The sequence below is a fragment of the Eubalaena glacialis genome, chromosome 9, assembly GCF_028564815.1.
Source record: "Eubalaena glacialis isolate mEubGla1 chromosome 9, mEubGla1.1.hap2.+ XY, whole genome shotgun sequence".
Taxonomy (NCBI): Eukaryota; Metazoa; Chordata; class Mammalia; order Artiodactyla; family Balaenidae; genus Eubalaena; species Eubalaena glacialis.
Genome location: NC_083724.1, coordinates 24,731,296 through 24,748,830, shown reverse-complemented (window position 1 = coordinate 24,748,830; position 17,535 = coordinate 24,731,296). Strand labels below are relative to the sequence as shown.

The 17,535-nt window shown below is 41.2% G+C and overlaps 1 protein-coding gene across 1 annotated transcript; it reads left to right on the top strand.

Annotated features, from left to right (window-relative positions):
- The first annotated feature begins 3,366 nt into the window (after nt 1-3,366).
- LOC133098287 (protein transport protein Sec61 subunit gamma-like) lies at nt 3,367-3,636 on the top strand. Its single transcript, XM_061201059.1, has one exon. It carries the CDS (start codon nt 3,378-3,380, stop codon nt 3,582-3,584), a length of 207 nt encoding a protein of 68 aa, XP_061057042.1. The 5' UTR covers nt 3,367-3,377; the 3' UTR covers nt 3,585-3,636.
- The last annotated feature ends 13,899 nt before the right edge of the window (nt 3,637-17,535 follow it).

The window sequence follows — 17,535 nt, the reverse complement described above, 5'->3', positions numbered from 1 at the left end:
AAATGTTTTGAAAACATGACATTTACACTCCACCCTCATGTTATCTTTTCTCTCTAGTTCTTTGCTTTTGAACTAACCTTGAACATTGTGAGGGTTAGCTGAGGCCCCCAGACCACTTCCTGGCACGCCTATGGCATCAACAGGCCATAACCTCTCTCTCCACCGGATTGCTGCTGATGCTTGGCTTGCTTTGGTCTTGTTCAATTTTTTATTTCTGCTGAAGCTCATTTTTAGGCAACACTTCTGCAAATATACTGCCTGAACCTCAAAATCTCTTCTATTTATTCAGGTTGAGGCACAGAAGTCATTCAGGCACTGAGACCGAAGTTGGTTTACATGGATGTCTGAATTAGCCCCCAAACCATGTTGTTTTTATCGGGAATATCCCTACGTGTCATCATAGAAACACAGTTCAAGCAGTGTAACCACAAACAGTATTCACATTCCATATTAACCCTCTTGTTCATTTTTTTTTTTTCTTTTTTTTGTGAGGCTCTTCTGGAAATTCTACAACTTATTTTAAAACAGATTTTCTGGACAATGACTGCCCCTTTTGGTGGTAGAACCCTATTATAAAAATAGAAAGGAAATTCATTTTCAATATCCCTCTCATTTTACTTGCTTAACAGTTGCTTTCACTCCAAAATGGGCATGAACGTAAACACTGCAGTATTTTCACCATTTCTTTAAATGCTTTTTAAGAAAGGGAACTTACAGTTTTCCGGAGGATACCTGTATGACGTTAATCCCTCTTGCTCCACCATGATGCTGTGGGACTAGTGGAGGATTGGATGCGGTAATCCTTTAAATAGCACTTCAAAAATGATTTAGAAAAGCTAAAGTCTGTCTTGTAAGCCCCAGAACTTGTCTCAGATCTTGCCTCGATCAACTTCCAAAGTATAATGCAACGTGATTATGTTCCTCTGGGGAAACCTGTGAAACAGGTCTTTGAGCTCCATTGGATGTGTCAGAGTTTTAATTGATTCTTTACCATGTCTCTGCCCCCCCTAACAGCAGTGCTAAGGACAGGACGTGTTTTATGGGAACAGTCACCCAGAGCTTAATTTGTTGTTGGGTAGTAGACAAGACTATTTCCCAATGAAATTAAATCTGTTTCGTGCCCTGAGAGTTTCTTCTTGATCAAGTGTGCTCTGCTGATTATTGAGAGTGCAAACCTTGATAGCCTCCAATTAGCACTGATGAGATTCCAGGGAAAACTTACTCCCTGTTCCTTGCCAGTTATAGAAAAACATTTTGGTTGAGAAGAGGTGTGCCACAGAACTCTGTTCCTTGAGTTCATTTACTTTTCTCTTGCTTCTTGGATCACAAGACAGGGGTGAGCCACACGCCCTTATTACAAGCCATATAAAGTACCTCACATATATTATCTCATTTTGTCCTCATGATAACGTTGCAAAGAGGGCAGGCAAGTATCATTATGCCCATTTTACAGATAAGAAAACCGAGTCCCAAATAGCTTTGCAACTTACTTAAGGAACCACCAGTAATAAGCACCAAGCAAGGACTAGAAAGCAGATACTCTTTTTAGTAATTACCCTCTTTCTTGGACAGTAGCCAAGACTGCTCTACCTAGAGCTTACTGCAGTGGAATTTCTGCCCCCCAACACAATTCGTTTATTCATTCAATCAACAAACACTTGCAGTGAGTATGAATTTGGGGCCTCAAAATTCAGATCTGCAAAACAAAGGTAGATTTATTTTTAAACTTCAAGTAAATTCTTCCTTGGGTCCTCATTCCTCCTGGCGGCAGAAACTTGTCAATTCTAGGTTTTCTCTGCCAGCTCAGGGAATTTCCCCCTCCTCCCTTTTCTTCTGTAGTTGTATATAAGTTCAGGCCATTGGAAGGTTTGTGTGAGTGTGTGACAGTGTGTGTGTTATGGAGATGGTAGACGCATAGGGCCTTCTGGGGTCTTGTTACTCTGATTGCTGTTGAAATGTGTGGCCCATCTGGTCTTCCAACATTTGGTAAATACTAGCATTTATTGCTATGTGATTTTTTAAAAACCCTGCTCTTGAGGCATCTGTAGAACTGCTGGCTTGCCTTCTTTCATCTAGCTTCTATGTCCTCCTTGTAAGTATGAGAGACACTTGGCTGCCCTCCTGAGCTACTCTGAGGATTTGGGGGAATTTCATAGGACTCTCTCAGGCCTCTTGGTCTAGCCTTGTCGTATGTCTTTTTTATTCGAAGCTTCTCCCTCCTACCCTATTGTGTGTGGGAGTGGGGAGAGGACACTGTCTCCCCACCTCCTCAGGTATCACCTGGTGTGAGGCACAGGTCTCCTCTACCCCTGGATCTACCAAACTAACCTGGGGTGTATCTCATTTCCCTGACTACACACATATCCCCTCACCCTGGCCTTACCCAAGGGAAGGAGGGAGGGTGGGGTGAGGGGCATAAACAGGGACATTCTCCATCATCCAAATGTCTGCTCTGCTGTCCAATGCTCTCCTGTAGAGCAGGTAAATTTTACTTCCTCTGGGTCAGGGGGTGGAATGGGGGTGGGGAGGAAGGATTAGCCCAGCAAGTGTTCATCCAAATCTATTATCTCTGCCAGGAGCTCAGCTTTTGAAGGTCAAAAGTTATGAGTTAACTATTTTCATTCTCTCTTCCTTGAAGCAGTAAAGGTGGAATGTCTTAGCTGTCTAGGCTGGGGGGCGAGCAATGGGGTACACATAACTCTGTGTGTGTGTGTGAGAGAGAGAGAGAGAGAAGCTGTTAATGCCTCATAATATTACCCTGAGTTTGGTCACTTTTGCCTAACATGTTCCAAATTCTCTGCCAGATGGGAAATATAGAGGTGAGCAGACTATATCCCTTGCCTAAGATGTTTACAGCCTAGTGAGAAAGGCAGAGACAAGGAGGTTGGCCCTAAGGCGAGATGCAGGCTGAGAGTGGTGTGCACTATTTAAACCAGTGTAGTTTGCTGGCTGACTGGAAAGATGTACAAGGTGCCACTTGTACCCTTTCCCGAAGACCCAAGCAAAGACTTTACAATTCTACAGTTTCCCTGTTATCCAAGCTATTTGGTGCTCACCACTTTGGGTAACTGATCTGAACTAAGATTTAAGTGGAAAGCAAAAGGAAAATTAATAGTAAAACAATTATAATTTTGTATCTATGATCTCACAGGACCTTTTCCACCTCACTGAGAGCTTATAGGGTTATCTCCACGTGGCCCATATAGAGCCAGGGTTACTTAATAGCATCTTCTAGGTACCACTGCAAGCTGAGAAACATTAATTTGGCATTATGAAATAATCTGGAGCCGGACCCAGCTTCCGGTTCTGGTGGGCGCCTGTCTGTTGGCTGTTGTGCTATGTGTCTTTGGCTTGTGAGCAGACGGTGGGCAGGCATCATGGATCAGGTAATGCAGTTCGTTGAGCCAAGTTGGCAGTTTGTGAAGGACTCAATTCGGCTAGTTAAAAGATGCACCAAACCTGATAGAAAAGAATTCCAGAAGATTGCCATGGCAACAGCAATAGGATTTGCTATAATGGGATTCACTGGCTTTTTTGTGAAATTGATCCATATTCCTATTAATAACATCATTGTTGGTGGCTGAATGCCTTTTAAGAAAAGTGTTTTTCATCTTGGGGATTGGTGAACAAGTAAGGATTTGATACGCTCATGGAGTAACAATTTGCCTATATGTTTTGTGTTTTTCTTTCATTTTTTTTCTTCCAAGATGTTTTCTATTTGTAAATTAAAATAATTTCAAAATTTATAAAAAGCAGTAATTTCAACTTTTACTTCTGTTTCTCAAAAAAGCCTAAAAGAGAGTATGTTCATTACATAGAGCAAATTCCCTCCTCTTCTTTCATCTTCTCTTTTCTCCTTCTCTCTCTTCCTCTTCCCTTCCTATTTGTCCTATCTGTCTGTCTGTCTATCTATCTATCTATCTATCCATCCATCCATCTATCCATCTATCATCATCTATCATCCATTCATCTGTCTCATGGCCAGCTTTGCTCTTTTCCCAGTCCAAATCCCCACCCCAGATCTCTCAAACTGAGCTGGCATAGTCTTTTGGAAAAAAAAAATAAACATTTTCAACCATTTCCTGTTTTAGTTTCCTCTCTTTCTCTTTCTCCTTTTCTTTTTCCTCTCCTTCCAGTCCAGTAGCAACCTGTCCTTTTAAATACAAATCTAAATATTACTTTAGCTACATATTATAGATCTAGAAAAAAGTCTGGTGAAGACAGAACCATCCTTAGCACGCTGGGGGTGGAGGTCGGGGTGGTGGGTTGATGGGAGAGGCAGAGGGAGAGCCAAGGAAGCAAAGACCTTTTCCTCAGTGCATGGAGAAGGTGATGTATTATTATTTGCAAGTCTATTTTTTTGATCCCTGTCAAACTCTTTTACAGATGGAGAAACTGAGGCCTGGAGAATAAAATAAGCTGCCCAAGGTCGCACAGCTGGTAAGTGACAGAGCTGTGGTTTAAATTCGGATCTTTGACATTAAGTGTTCTTCCTTCTCACAAGTGGAGTAAATTCCCGGTTTCTCCCATAATTCAAATGAGAGGAAAATTCAAATAACAAAGATTCTCTCCCCACCCCTCAAAAGTAGTAATGGAGAGGACAGTTAATGGAAAAAAGATGCCAGGTCTAGCATGAGAACTATGGTTTGTTGGTTCTTTGATATGGAGATGGTAATGGCCACCCACTGCCAGAAGTGAGGCAAGAACCAGGAGAGGCAACAAGATGGAGGGAGCTGAAGGCCTTGTGAATTAACAGTATTGGAATTACATGGGTTCCGAAGTTTGTGTTTTAAGTGTCAGCCACAGGGAAACCTGAGAGATCTGGGTTACTGCTGAAGAAAAGTATGTTACACAGTGAGAACAGAAAAACCCGGTACTGTTTCCTGATTACTGTATTGTATAGTACATGGACCTTATAAAAAAATTAAAACGTATAGCAGAAAGTGAGCAGCCCGTGTAATACCCCAACTCACACACCCATAAAAGTCATAAGAAAATCTTCATATTTTTTCTATACAAATACTAATATGGTGGTAAAATAGCAGAATATCATTCACAATCTGTATGAAATCTTGCAATCATATAGGTTCCTTTACCTTTACCCCTTTATGTTATAGGTATTGTGGTGATTACATCTACATACATTGAAAATGCCATCAGACAACTCTGTCATTACTGCTTTAAACAGTCATACGTATTTTAAGGAGTTTAAGAGATGAAAATTAGTATACATTTACTCAGATTTTTACCATTTTTGTTGTTTTTCTTTCATTCTTAAAGTTCCAAGTTTCTCTCTGGTATCAGTTTCCTTTTGCCTAAAGAATTTCCTTTAGCATGTATTTTAGAATCTGTCTACTGGTTACAAATTCTCTTAGATTTCCTTCATTTGAGAATGTCTTTATTTCACCACCTTCATTTCTGTAAGATATTTTCACTGGATATAGACTTCTGGGTTGACACTTGTTTTCTTTCAGCACTTTTAAAGATGTTCAACTGTCTTCTGGACTCCATGGTTTATGAGGAGAAATCAGTAGTCATTTGAATTATCTTTCCTCTAAAAGTAATGTGTTGTTTTCCTCTAGACTCTTTCAAGATTTTAAAATATTTTTTTCTTGGTACTTAGTAGTTTTATTATGATGTGTCTGGGCATGGTTTTCTTTGACTTTATCTTGATTGGGCTTTACTGAGTTTCTTAGATCTGTAAATTGATGTCTTTCACCAAATTTGAGAAATTTGGGCCATTATTTCTTCAAATGTTTTTATGTACTAATATCTATTCTTCTGGGACTCCAATGGCATGAATGTTAAACATTTTGATCTTGTCCCACAGATCTCCATGGCTCTGTTCATTGTTTTTCAGTCTTTAATCCCTCTATTATTCAGATTGGATAATTCCTATTCATCTGTTTTCAAGTTCACTGACTCTTACCTCTATCATCTCCATTCTGCTATTGAGTCCATCTAGTAAATCTTTTATTTCAGATTATATATTTTTCAGTTTTAAAATGTCCCTTTTAATATAGTTTCTATTTCTCTGCTGAGAATGTTTATCTTTTCATTCATTTCAAGACTATTCTCCTTTATCTTATGGACCATCGTTATGATAACTACTTTAACATCTTTGCCTGATAATTCCAACATCTGGATCATCTAGGAGTTGGCATCTTTTGTCTTTTCCCTTGAAATTTTCTTCTTTTGTGTATGCTGGGTAATTTTGGATTGTATTCTGAACATTTAAAATATTATGTCATGAGACTCTGTGACCTATTAAAATCCTCTGGCGAATGTTGATATTTATGTTTCAGCAGACCTTATTAGGTTCAAACTGCAAAATCTGTATCCCCTTCTGTGGGTGACTTTTCCAATGATAGTTTTCAAACTGTTGCTATGGTGTTTTGGGTCTGTCCCATGTTTGTGCTGCTTAGGGGTTAATCTGAGACTTGAATGGTGGTTTAAATCATAATTCAGTTCTCAAAGACTTTTCCATGGTGCTTTGTATCTGTCTTGTGCATTCACAGCTCAGAGTTAAGTCTGGGCCTTGTGTAGGTTTACACATAGAATTAGAAAATTCCTTTTTCTGGCTCTTTCCTCTCCAGGATTCTTCTCTGTGATCTAGCCCATAGAGGACTCATGATCCTCTGCTCAGAAAGATGGGGTTTTACTTAGGGTTTTATCTGTCTGTATCCTTGCTGCTATAGCACCCCTCCATGACTGGGACCCACCCTCAGGGCAAAGAAGCAAGAGAAAAAAAGAGAAAAAGAAAACAGGGATTCCTCACATACTTTTGGGAGTGCAGGGGCCTCTTTCCCCAATTATCCTGGTCAGAGAAACAGAGTTCCTACTAGAGTTTCAGCTGCCTGCACTGCCACCACACAGTTCCATGACTGGGGCTTGTCTTCAGGTCAAACCTGGGGAGCTCATCCCTGGACAGGTTGCTGCTGCAATTGTTTACTTCCCTTCTTGTCTCTTCTGTTTACTTTTCAGAGTCCTCAGGTAGTTGCTTTTTATATCTTGTACATTGTTTTTAGTTGTAATTAGAGAGAGGTAGGCTATTGTGGGCTTTATCCATCTTGTGTGGCACCAGAAGTTCTTATAATCCTTTTAAAGTTTCATCTTTTTACTTTTAAATCTTTGCTCCTTCTGGAATTAATTTTGATGTAAGGAGTAATGTAGTACACTATTATTGTTGTTGTTGTTATTATTATTACTATCCTAGGAAATCTTTGGTAGGTGAATAAATCAGGAGCCATAGTGGGAAGACCATGGGATTAGCAGTTGCATCAGTCTGGGTTCAAATGACTCCATCACTTACAAGTTCATGACATTGGGCATAACCTCCCTAATCTCAGCTTCCTCATCGGTACAGTAAGGATAATGAATAGTATCTGCTTCACAGAGTTGCTGTGAATATTAAATGAGATAATGCTAGTAAATTATTTTGCACGGGGTCTGGCACTTAGTAGGGGACTTAATAAATGTCAGTTATCGTGGCTATGATGATGGTGATAATTATTGTTGTTATATAAGTAACAAGACAAAGTCATTACACTTGAGAGTCAGGTGCACTGAAGGCTTAGGGGGATGTTACTTAGTCACAGTACATACATCAAATCACATAGAAAGCTGCTCTCTGTCCCAGAACATGTGTGAGGTCTGAATCAGTGACATGGATTTGAGTTTGTAGGATCAGGAAGTGTGACTGGGAGATGGAGAATGTTGTAGGTAATACATTCGTAACTCCCTCAGTCAATGTTTGTAGAAAGGAAAATGAAGAATCCTAAAAACACATTTTAGAAAATGGTGTTTTTCAAATTGGAATCAGAATCATCTGGTCTACTTGTTAAGATGCAGATTCTTGGGCCCCACTCCTGACCTAAGAAATTAGAACTGTGGGCAGGGCCTGGGAATATGCATTTAGCAGCCTCCCCAGGTAATTCTTTTTTTAAATAAATAAACAAACAAACAAATAATTAATTAATTTATGGCTGCGTTGGGTCTTCGTTGCTGTGCACAGGCTTTCTCTAGTTGCAGCGAGCGGGGGCTACTCTTCGTTGCTGTGTGTGGGCTTCTCATTGCAGTGGCTTCTCTTGTTGAGGAACACGGGCTCTAGGCACGTGGGCTTCAGTAGTTGCAGCATGTGGGCTCAGTAGTTGTGGCTCATGGGCTCTAGAGTGCAGACTCAGTAGTTGTGGCGCACGGGCTTAGTTGCTCCACGGCATGTGAGATCTTCCCAGACCAGGGCTTGAACCTGTGCCCCCTGCATTGGCAGGTGGATTCTTAACCACTGTGCCACCGGGGAAGTCCCAATGAAGATGTTTCTGGATGAGATTAACATTTGAATCAGTAGACTGAATAAAGCAGATTGCCCTCCCCAAAGTGGTGGGCATTATCTAATCTGCTGAAAGCCTGAACGGAACAAGAATGTGGAGTAAGGGAGAATTTGCTCTCTCTGCCTGACTCTCTTCAAACTGGGACATCTGTTTTCTCCTGCTTTTGGGCTCAAACTCAAACCAGAACTTACACCACTGGTTTTCCTGGTTCTCAGGCCTTCAGACTCAGGTTAGAACCATACCATTGGCCCTCCTGGGTCCCCATCTTGTCAACTGCAGATCTTGGGGCTTCTCAGCCTCCACAATCGTATGAGCCAGTTCCTTATAATAGCTCTCCTTATATATGTATGTATATGTGCTTTTAACTATATGTACTTTTATATATATTTAAATATATATTTATATGTATGTGATATATTTTATATGCTGCATATATATTTATATATACTGTGTGTGTGTGTATATATATATGTATATATACACATATATATATGTAGTGTGTTTCTCTGGAGAGCCCTGCCTAATGCATCTTCCTCCCTAGTTCCTCTGTGTCTTCCTGGTCCATCACCTCCCTCCGTGCCCAAGTCCCTTGCTTTGTCCCCTCCGTCACAGCAACTTGGTTCTCAGTAATGCTCTCCCTGTCCTATCACTCACCTGCTTAGATTTCCATGACTCCCTGTGGCCTTCAGGAGGAAGTCCCAGCTTTCCTAGGCCGGCCCAGGGAGCTTTCTTATCAACCACTCCAGCCTCCGCTCCCATCACCTGCACTCACCCGTCCCTGACTCTCGGCCCTGATTTGCGGCAGCAACTTAAACTGCTTATATTTCCTGCTTCATGTTTCCCTGCTGTCGCTCATGCTGTCCCTGCTGCCTGGGATGCCCTCACCCTCCAGACGTGTCTGGTTTACCTGCTAACTCCAGTTTATCCTTTACGACTCCACTCAGTCACCACCTCCTCCAGAATAGTCCCTGACCCAACTTAGCCTGCATTAGCTGCTCCTCCTATTGTTCCCAGGGTACTCCGTGTTTCCTTCTGTTGTTTCTCTTATCAGATGTGTTATAATTACCTTGTGTGTGTCTGTCTTCCTCATTGGGTTGTAAGCTCCCTGCCTTATTTAACTTTGTACTCATAGACCCTAAAATGTAACTGGTACTAAATATATGTTTGTTGAATGAACAAAACCAAGTTTTTGTAGAAGGGTCTCTTTAGTACCAGCTGTAAAACTCTTCTCATACCACCTACCCCAGTGGCTCAAATCCAAGTGGTTTCCACCTGGATCTCTGCTTATCACCTCTTTCTGCTGCCTTCATGGACCCCTGTACCTTGTACTTAGTTTGGACTTTGGCTTGTGGTGCTTATTTCCTGCCTCTGCATTCTCACTTTTACTGATCTTCTGGTTTGGACTTCTGTGTCTTACCCTTTCCAGTAAACCAACGATCTCCTGTCGTCTGGGGCTACTTGAACTGCAAGATCCAGCCTTCTCCGTCTCATCCATCTTGTCACCTCAAACACCCCCCTACCCCTGTCATCTTCAAATTCCATGTTATACTTCCTAGACATTAAATATTATTATAAATTTTATTTTATAATAATACCATGAGAAAAATGTCCTTCATAGCAAAACAACAACAAATCTGTGCATTAGTGTGGTTATGTGAGATTTACAAGGTGCTTTCACACAATTTATTTCATTAAATCCTCATAACAACCTCGTATAGTGGGTTATTATCCCCATTTTACAGATGAGGAAACTGAGGCTCAGAGTAGTTAAATGAACTGCTTGAGATCTCATAGCCAGAGAATGACAGAGCATGGACCTTAGATGAGATCCTTTGACTTCAGAGCTTTGAACTCTTTGGAGTTCACCATGGCATTAAAAGATGAGCTATAGCTGATGAAAAACAGATATATCTGATTGTAAGCTTGAAAACATGGCCTCTCCAAATCCATCTTCTATACTACTGTTAGCATAATTTAAAAAAACCTTAAATTCAGGTCAGATTTCTTCCCTATTACAATCCTTCAGTGGACCTTGGTTCCTCATCCAGTTACCTGGGGTTCTGTTGAACCCCTGACCTCAGTCTTACCCTATGTTTTAGCAATCTCTACCAATTGCCTTGCTCTAAAGGCCAATGGTGGTCCATGCCTTGGTGTTCTTTGACCTAATTTCCCACCTGTAGTGCATCTGCCTTTTGCCTGGCCAGTACCTCCTTCCTTTCTAGCTCAGGTATCACCTCTACTCTGGACTCAACAGCCCCACCCCCCCATCCTCACTCTTCCTACTACCTCCTTCATAGTGTCATGGAGTGAGTCACACGCTTTTGTTCCAACACCTCTAACCATTTGTGGTGTTGTTTTCATTATCTGTCTGCCTCCCTCTGAAGACCTTTATATTCCTTCAGGTTACAAATAAGGCCCAAGTTCTCTGTGTTTACAGACACAGCACTTAGCACAAGTCCACCACAGAGTAAAAGATAGTGGATGTTTATAGAATGGATAGACAGATGGATAGTTGGAAGGATGGATGGATTCATTTTTAGAAGGATGGATGGACAGCTGGATGGTTGGATGGATGGACAGATGGACGCGTGCAATAGTGAACTTCAGGTTGCCCTTTCAAATCCAGGTCTTCTTCTTCTTCTCTATTTTATCCAGTGGCAAAGTAATTAAACAGTTTTAGTAGAATATAGAATATAGGATTAACTTCTTTCCCCCTTAGAATAGTATACTCATTGAGCTGTAGAGGAAATACAAAGTCACCTCTATCAACCCCCTGCCTTCACACCTGTCAATGGGCCAGTCATTTTATTCTTAGATTATATTAATAACATTCCAGTTGGTAGAAGGAACCCCTTATACTGAGCACAAGTACGCCTCCCTGAAACTACTGCACTTGGGTCCAGTTTTGGCTTTTTGAACCAATGTAGATGAATAATTCCTCTTTCACAGGGTAGATTTCAACATATGAGATCATGGCCTGCCTTATTCAAGACTCTGCTGCAAGTGACAGAAAACTCAGTTTAAACCAGATAAATAAAAAAGGACAGTTATTGCCTCCTGTGAGCCAACTGCAGAATGGCAAGGATGGAGCTGTCCCCACAGTTGACTGGCCCCAGGCGCTCCATCTCTCCATTTCTCAGCTTGTCTTCTATTTGTGTTTTGCTCCATTATTTCAACTTCTTCCACATGGCTGGGAATCCAAGTACCACCATCTCTACAAACACATCCTTTAACTTACAATCCAAGGGGGAAAAGGCAGAAACCCTAGGGCAAGGCTTTGACTGGTCTGGTTCAGGTCACATGTCTGTCCCTGTGGCTAGAAGTCAGGGTACTGCACTTGAAACTGAAACCATGCACCTCAGATTGGGACTTGAACCCATGTGGCCGGGACTCGAACCCGGCCAAAACCCACAGTCTTCCAACTGAGATCACACAGCTGGTTTCAGGACTTAATGAATTTCAGGTTCTTGATGTCTCACTGCAGCAAGAATTCATTGAGGGGCAAAGTGATAGGTAAGAAGTGGATTTATTTAGAGAGAAACACACTCTGCAGACAGAGTGTGGGCCATCTCAGAAGGTGAGAAAGGCACCAGGGTATGGGGTTGTCAGTTTTTATAGGAGTGGGTCATTTCATGGGCTAATGAGTGGGGGGAGTATTCCAGTTATTTTAGGAAAGGGCAGGGATTTCCAGGAGTTGGGCCACCGCCCACTTTTTGATCCTTATGATAGGTCTTGGAACTGTCATGGCGCCTGTGGGTGTGTCATTTAGCTTGCTGTTGTGAGCGTATACTGAGGCTCAAGGTCTAGTGGAAGTCGACTTGTCTGCCATCTTGGACCCATTTGGTTCTAATCAGTTTATGTCATGTCCTTGGGCTATGTCATTCTTTCAGAGGTTGTGCTCTGCCTCCTTCCCTCCTGTTTCAAAACCCCCCTCCAGAATCACAAGGAATAGGAAAGGAGCAGGTCCTCTACAAAGCAAGGGAAATAGTTACCAGAATAAGGAGGCAAAGGATTCTGGTTAGACCAAAATAGGACATCTGCCACATCCTGCGTTCCTCTTACCTTTATACCTTAAGGTTTTGAAATTTGAGATTTGAGTGCAGTCCAGACCATCCTAGGTCCCCCCTGGATATGCTCAAGTTTGTCAGTATCCCACTCACAATGTGACCCTCTTCCCCCAGTGGAATCCTGAGGAACGCACTGTACCTCGAGTTATCTGATCTGCACAGGACACAGCAGACTCCTTGGGTTCCTCGTTCTGAACATGACCATCCCAGTGCCAGGCGTATAGTGCGTATTCCAGAAATAATGAATGCATAAAAAGATAACCATGATTCTCAAGCCAATCCTGCCTAAACATTTCTCCCAAAGGCAAATAAGGCAGCTGTTTTGCAATTGGTAAAATATAGCAAAAGAGACACAACCAATTGCACTGAGAATGAGGGAGCATGTGGGAGGCTATGGCTGGGACACCTCGCCAGGTGCACCTGGCACCCCTGCTTGGAGGGACGGCTCTGTCTTCCTCTAAACTTTCAGTTCACTGGAATGAGCTGCTCCTCCCCAAAGGCAGCAACACGGGAAGATGAAGGTATTTACAGAATAAAAACAAAACCCAAAAAACTGCATGTACTTTTCCTGCCTTTGACTTTGGCTTCAAGGGACAGAAAATTCAAAATGACAGTGACTTAAATATGAAAGACTGTCATTTAAACCAAGTGCAGAGGTAAGAGGTCAAGGCTGGAATGGCAGCTCCACAGTCCCTGGGGACCCAGATTTGCTCTTGTTTCTCCACCATCTTGTTGGTCCCAAGTTCCCACCATCACGCCACCATTCTAACAGAAAGCAGGAGGGGATAGAGGAAGGAAGAGGGTGAAGGTATGTTCCAGCGGTCTCAAGATTTCCAGAAAGCTCCCCTAACACTTCCATTTACATCTCATGGTTGGAACTTAGCTCTAGCTATGAGCGAGGCTGGGAAATAAGGTTTTTATTCCAAGCAGCTTTGTGCTCTGTTAAAGCCAAGGGCTCTGTCACTATGTAAGAGACAGGAAATGGATGCTGGAATGGGCAACCGGGATCTCTGTCAATGCTGCCACGAAGGAAAAGCTGATTCTAAAGTGTGAAGGCAAAGGCAGGAAAATTAGAACGTGTCCTGCTGTGGTCTGGGCTACAGTCCTGGTAGGGATTTTGGAGGGGAAGACTTCAGTCCATCAGTCACGTTGCCAGAGCATCTTCCGTGAAATTAACTAGACCAGATCCAGGATGTGATCTTGGTTTCCTGTAACTAAACTCCCAAGCGTGATATGCAAAGCATTCTGCACCTGCCCAGTTCTACCTCCTTTGTATAGCAGCAACCTGCCACTCTCCTGCACTAGGACCACACCCAGCTCCCTGTCATTACTAAACACGCTCAGGCCAGTTCAGTTCCCCTCCCTCCACACGTGCAGTTCCTGGTGCCTGGAAAGCACTTTCCTCCCCTCCTTGCGTGAAAACTCCCAAACACTGAGCTTTCGAGTTGAAGCTCACAAGGACTTCCTCCATGGGTCCCACCATTCCCTCCTTTGTGATTGCTAGAAGCCTTCCTCAGATTTCCTTTGCCTTCTCGTCTTTATCTGTATGTGTTTTCCTCATCACCGACCACCCTATTTAAAACAGCAGCCCCCATTTTCCCTCTAGACCCTTATCCTGCTTTATTTTTCTTTGTAGCAATTAACACCACCTAACATTTTATGTATTCATTTTTTTCCATATGTTATTGTCAGTCTCCTCCCGTTAGAAAGTAATGTTTCCAAACTCCTGGAAGATATTTAGCTTAAGGATTTCACGGAAAAATGGGGAGGGGGAGTTTCTTGGGGTTCTCCAAATCATGTTATTCCTCTAAAAAATCTAAAAAATATTTTTTCATAACTTTACTTGTTTTAAAATGATAATGAGTGACTCAAATAATAAACAGGGAATCAGTTTTTCTGTGATACAGTTATGCCAAAATTTCAGAGATGTTCTGTTTAAAAAACCTGACGTATTAAACAAATACAAGGTTTGTGAATCATGAACCAATGTGTTGTGATGAGACTACATATTTCAACAACATACAAAAATGATTTCTACCTGATATTTTTGATAAAGGATTAAAAGAGAACATTAACACAAATTAAATACTTTTTTATTCGTTATATGACAAATATTCCAGGTATAAAAATTTTTTCATGTTGCTTTGATTTGGTTGAGTTGTTAAGAGTCCAGAAGCATCTTTAAGTTGGGTACATGTTCCTTCATACATGCTCATTTCCTTAATAATGAAAATATTATTTGAGCTGCCTACTTTGTTCAGCTCAAATATTGCCTCAGAGAGGCCTCCTCGGGCGGCATGGTTCAAAGCAGTAGCGCCCCACCCCTGTCTTCTCTTTCTCCCTGCCTCCCTTACCAATAGGTGGTAAGTTCTAAGAAAAGAGGAGTGACCATTTGTAAGTTGCAACCAGGCCCTCAAAACTCTACAAGTTCAATGTGAGTCCATACTGCAAGTGGGCCAACCCTTAAAATATCAGCAGTAGCAGTAGTAAGTAGCAATAGTAATAACAGAGCTATTTCTTTTTAGCTCTTATTATGTACCAGGCGTCGTTTAAGTTTTTAAAATTAATGGTTTCTACGGGAGTAGATAGGATTATTATCCTTCGTTTTATTGAGAAGGTCCCAGAGAGGATAAATAACTTGCTCAAGGTCATGCAGCTAGTAAGTAGGAGAGCCAGTTGTTGAATCCAGAACACGTGCCTCCAAATTACATACTTTTCACTCTGACATCTTACTGCCTCCAGAACAATTTTATTCTACATACAACATGGTGTATGCCAGGGGAAAGCTAGGTGCGTACTCACTGCCTCTTCCCTGTGTTAGTTAAACCACACTAGAAGAAGGGTGTGTTTGGTTTTGGGATCCACTAACTGGAGCCCTTTGAGAGAGGGTCCAGAAATAAACCATGAAAGGCGGGGCTGAGAACCTGATGATGCTTGACCTGGGAAGGAGAAAGCGTGTGATTGCTTCCCTACTTTCTTTAGGTCCTTGCTTAGATCAGAGAGACGCTGTTTCTGATCACCATTTAAAATGGCAACCCCATCACCCTGGTCCTTCTCCTGTTTTAATTTTTCATCATAGCACTTATTACCACCTGACATTTTCTGACACATTTATTCTTGACCAAAGTCATTGTCTATCTCTCCCACTAGAGAGTAAACTCCATGAGTTCAAGGATTCTGTCTAGTACCATCTTTCCAGGGATGAGAACAGGGCCTGGTACAGAGTAGACATTCAGTATATTTGTTGAGTGAATAAATAAAATATGAGTCCCCAAATAAAATATTTTCATTTGTTGACATACTATTCTAGTCCTTATCCAGGAATAGATTCAATTAGTATATACCTAGAGTAATATCACAGAGAGAATTTTATATCCTAAATTTTCCGCTGATATTGAGCTAGGCATATTTTTCTTTTTTGCTGAATTTAAACTTTACCTTCCTCTTTCTTTTCCTATCTCCACTCTCCCAAAGGCAATTAATATTAAAAGTCTATCCTCCCACATCTTTCTCCCATATAATCATGCACCTGTATGACATGTACATGTAAGTTTTTTCATCGTTTTACAAATGGATATATATCTCTTCCATTCTGCCTTTCTCACCTGTGTATGCAAGTATATACTTAAAGATATACTTACATACATAGATATACTTCTATATCTATGAAGATATAGAATAAACATTAAAAAAGCCCACAACATACTTCATGGTATAACTGTTGCAGCAATTTATACATTTCTTATGGACAGGTATTTCAATTGTTTTCCATTTGTTGCCATTTCTATCAGTCCTGCAATTTGCATTCTTATATGTATATTCTTTTGACTTTGTGTTTCATTTCTGTTTGTTATATTTTATAAAGTGGGATTTCTGGAGTATTAAGGTGTGCAGTCAGAATAGATTTGCTAGATTACTTCCCTAAAGAGCTATAGCAATACACATTTCTGTCAGCAAAGGCCAAGAATGCCCTTTTCTCTCTGCAACCTTGTGTGGGGAAGTAAACCTTCTCTGGATTTCTCAGTGCTCCTGTAAAATGCTCTAGCCTCCTGAGACAGAGAAATGTATTTGGTATAAAGACAGAGAATGTTTGCCTTCACTTCTCCTAGGCATGTTTTGCTTTTCATACACTATGAGAATTAGATCTGTAGCCATTTGCTGATTCCTCTAATCCAAAACGATAACAAAATTTCTCTTATCTCCCCAAATGGGACAAATGACTATAATCTGGACTAGATCCCTAGGTTAAGCTTCCAAAGTGTCAGGAATAGTGGACCACTATTTCCCTAGTGTTTACGTTTCAAAAGGGATGAAGCCCGAACCTTGGAGCCATCTCTTGGTAAAAGCCTGAGACACCTACCGGGCTTAGCTGGCCCTTGGAGAGAGATTTTTACATTCCAAAAGGTCAGAGTGAGCATCTAGGATCCTTCCTATCTCTTCTCCAAAGGGCAAAGGTTTTTCCCTCTCCTTCCCAGAGAGGAGGGAGGTGGCTGCCTCTCTCCTGTATACAAATGGAGGAAATATTTTTTTCCATCCCTTGTCTATGGAATGAAACCTGCCACTCACAAGAGAGTTTTTATCAGCCCTCACAGCATTACCTGTGGGTCTAGGAGTCAGGGACCGACACTGCACTTTACTCTATTGATCTGGTTGCATCAATAAAGAACTCTTTTCTCTGACCCAAGTGCTCATGCTTCTGCGGCATATATATATATATATATATATATATATATATATATATATATATATATATATATATATATATATATATAAAACAAAAACTGTGCAAGTGGGAAAACATTCCAGACCCTTCACAGTTTTTGACACAGCATGCTGCCAGCACTGGGAATGTTCATTCTTTTTAATCTTTGCCAATCTAATGGGTGAAAACTGTCTTCTCACAGTCTTCTATTTTCCCTTCTATCAGTGAAATTGAACATATTCCATTTTAGGCATTTCAGTTACCTTGCGTGTGCATCTGTGTATGTGTGTGAGAATTGCCTTTTCATAAATTCTGCCCTTTTTCCAAAGTTTTCGTTGAAATTTTTCTTATCAGTTTGTATGGGCTGTTTTTATGGTAATAGAATAGCTATGAATATAGGCTGACAGTGGCTCTTCAGCAAACGTTTTGCAAATAC

Excerpts from the sequence above, each read along its gene's own strand:
- LOC133098287 (XM_061201059.1), top strand. The coding sequence starts at position 3,378 with ATGGATCAGGTAATGCAGTTCGTTGAGCCAAGTTGGCAGTTTGTGAAG.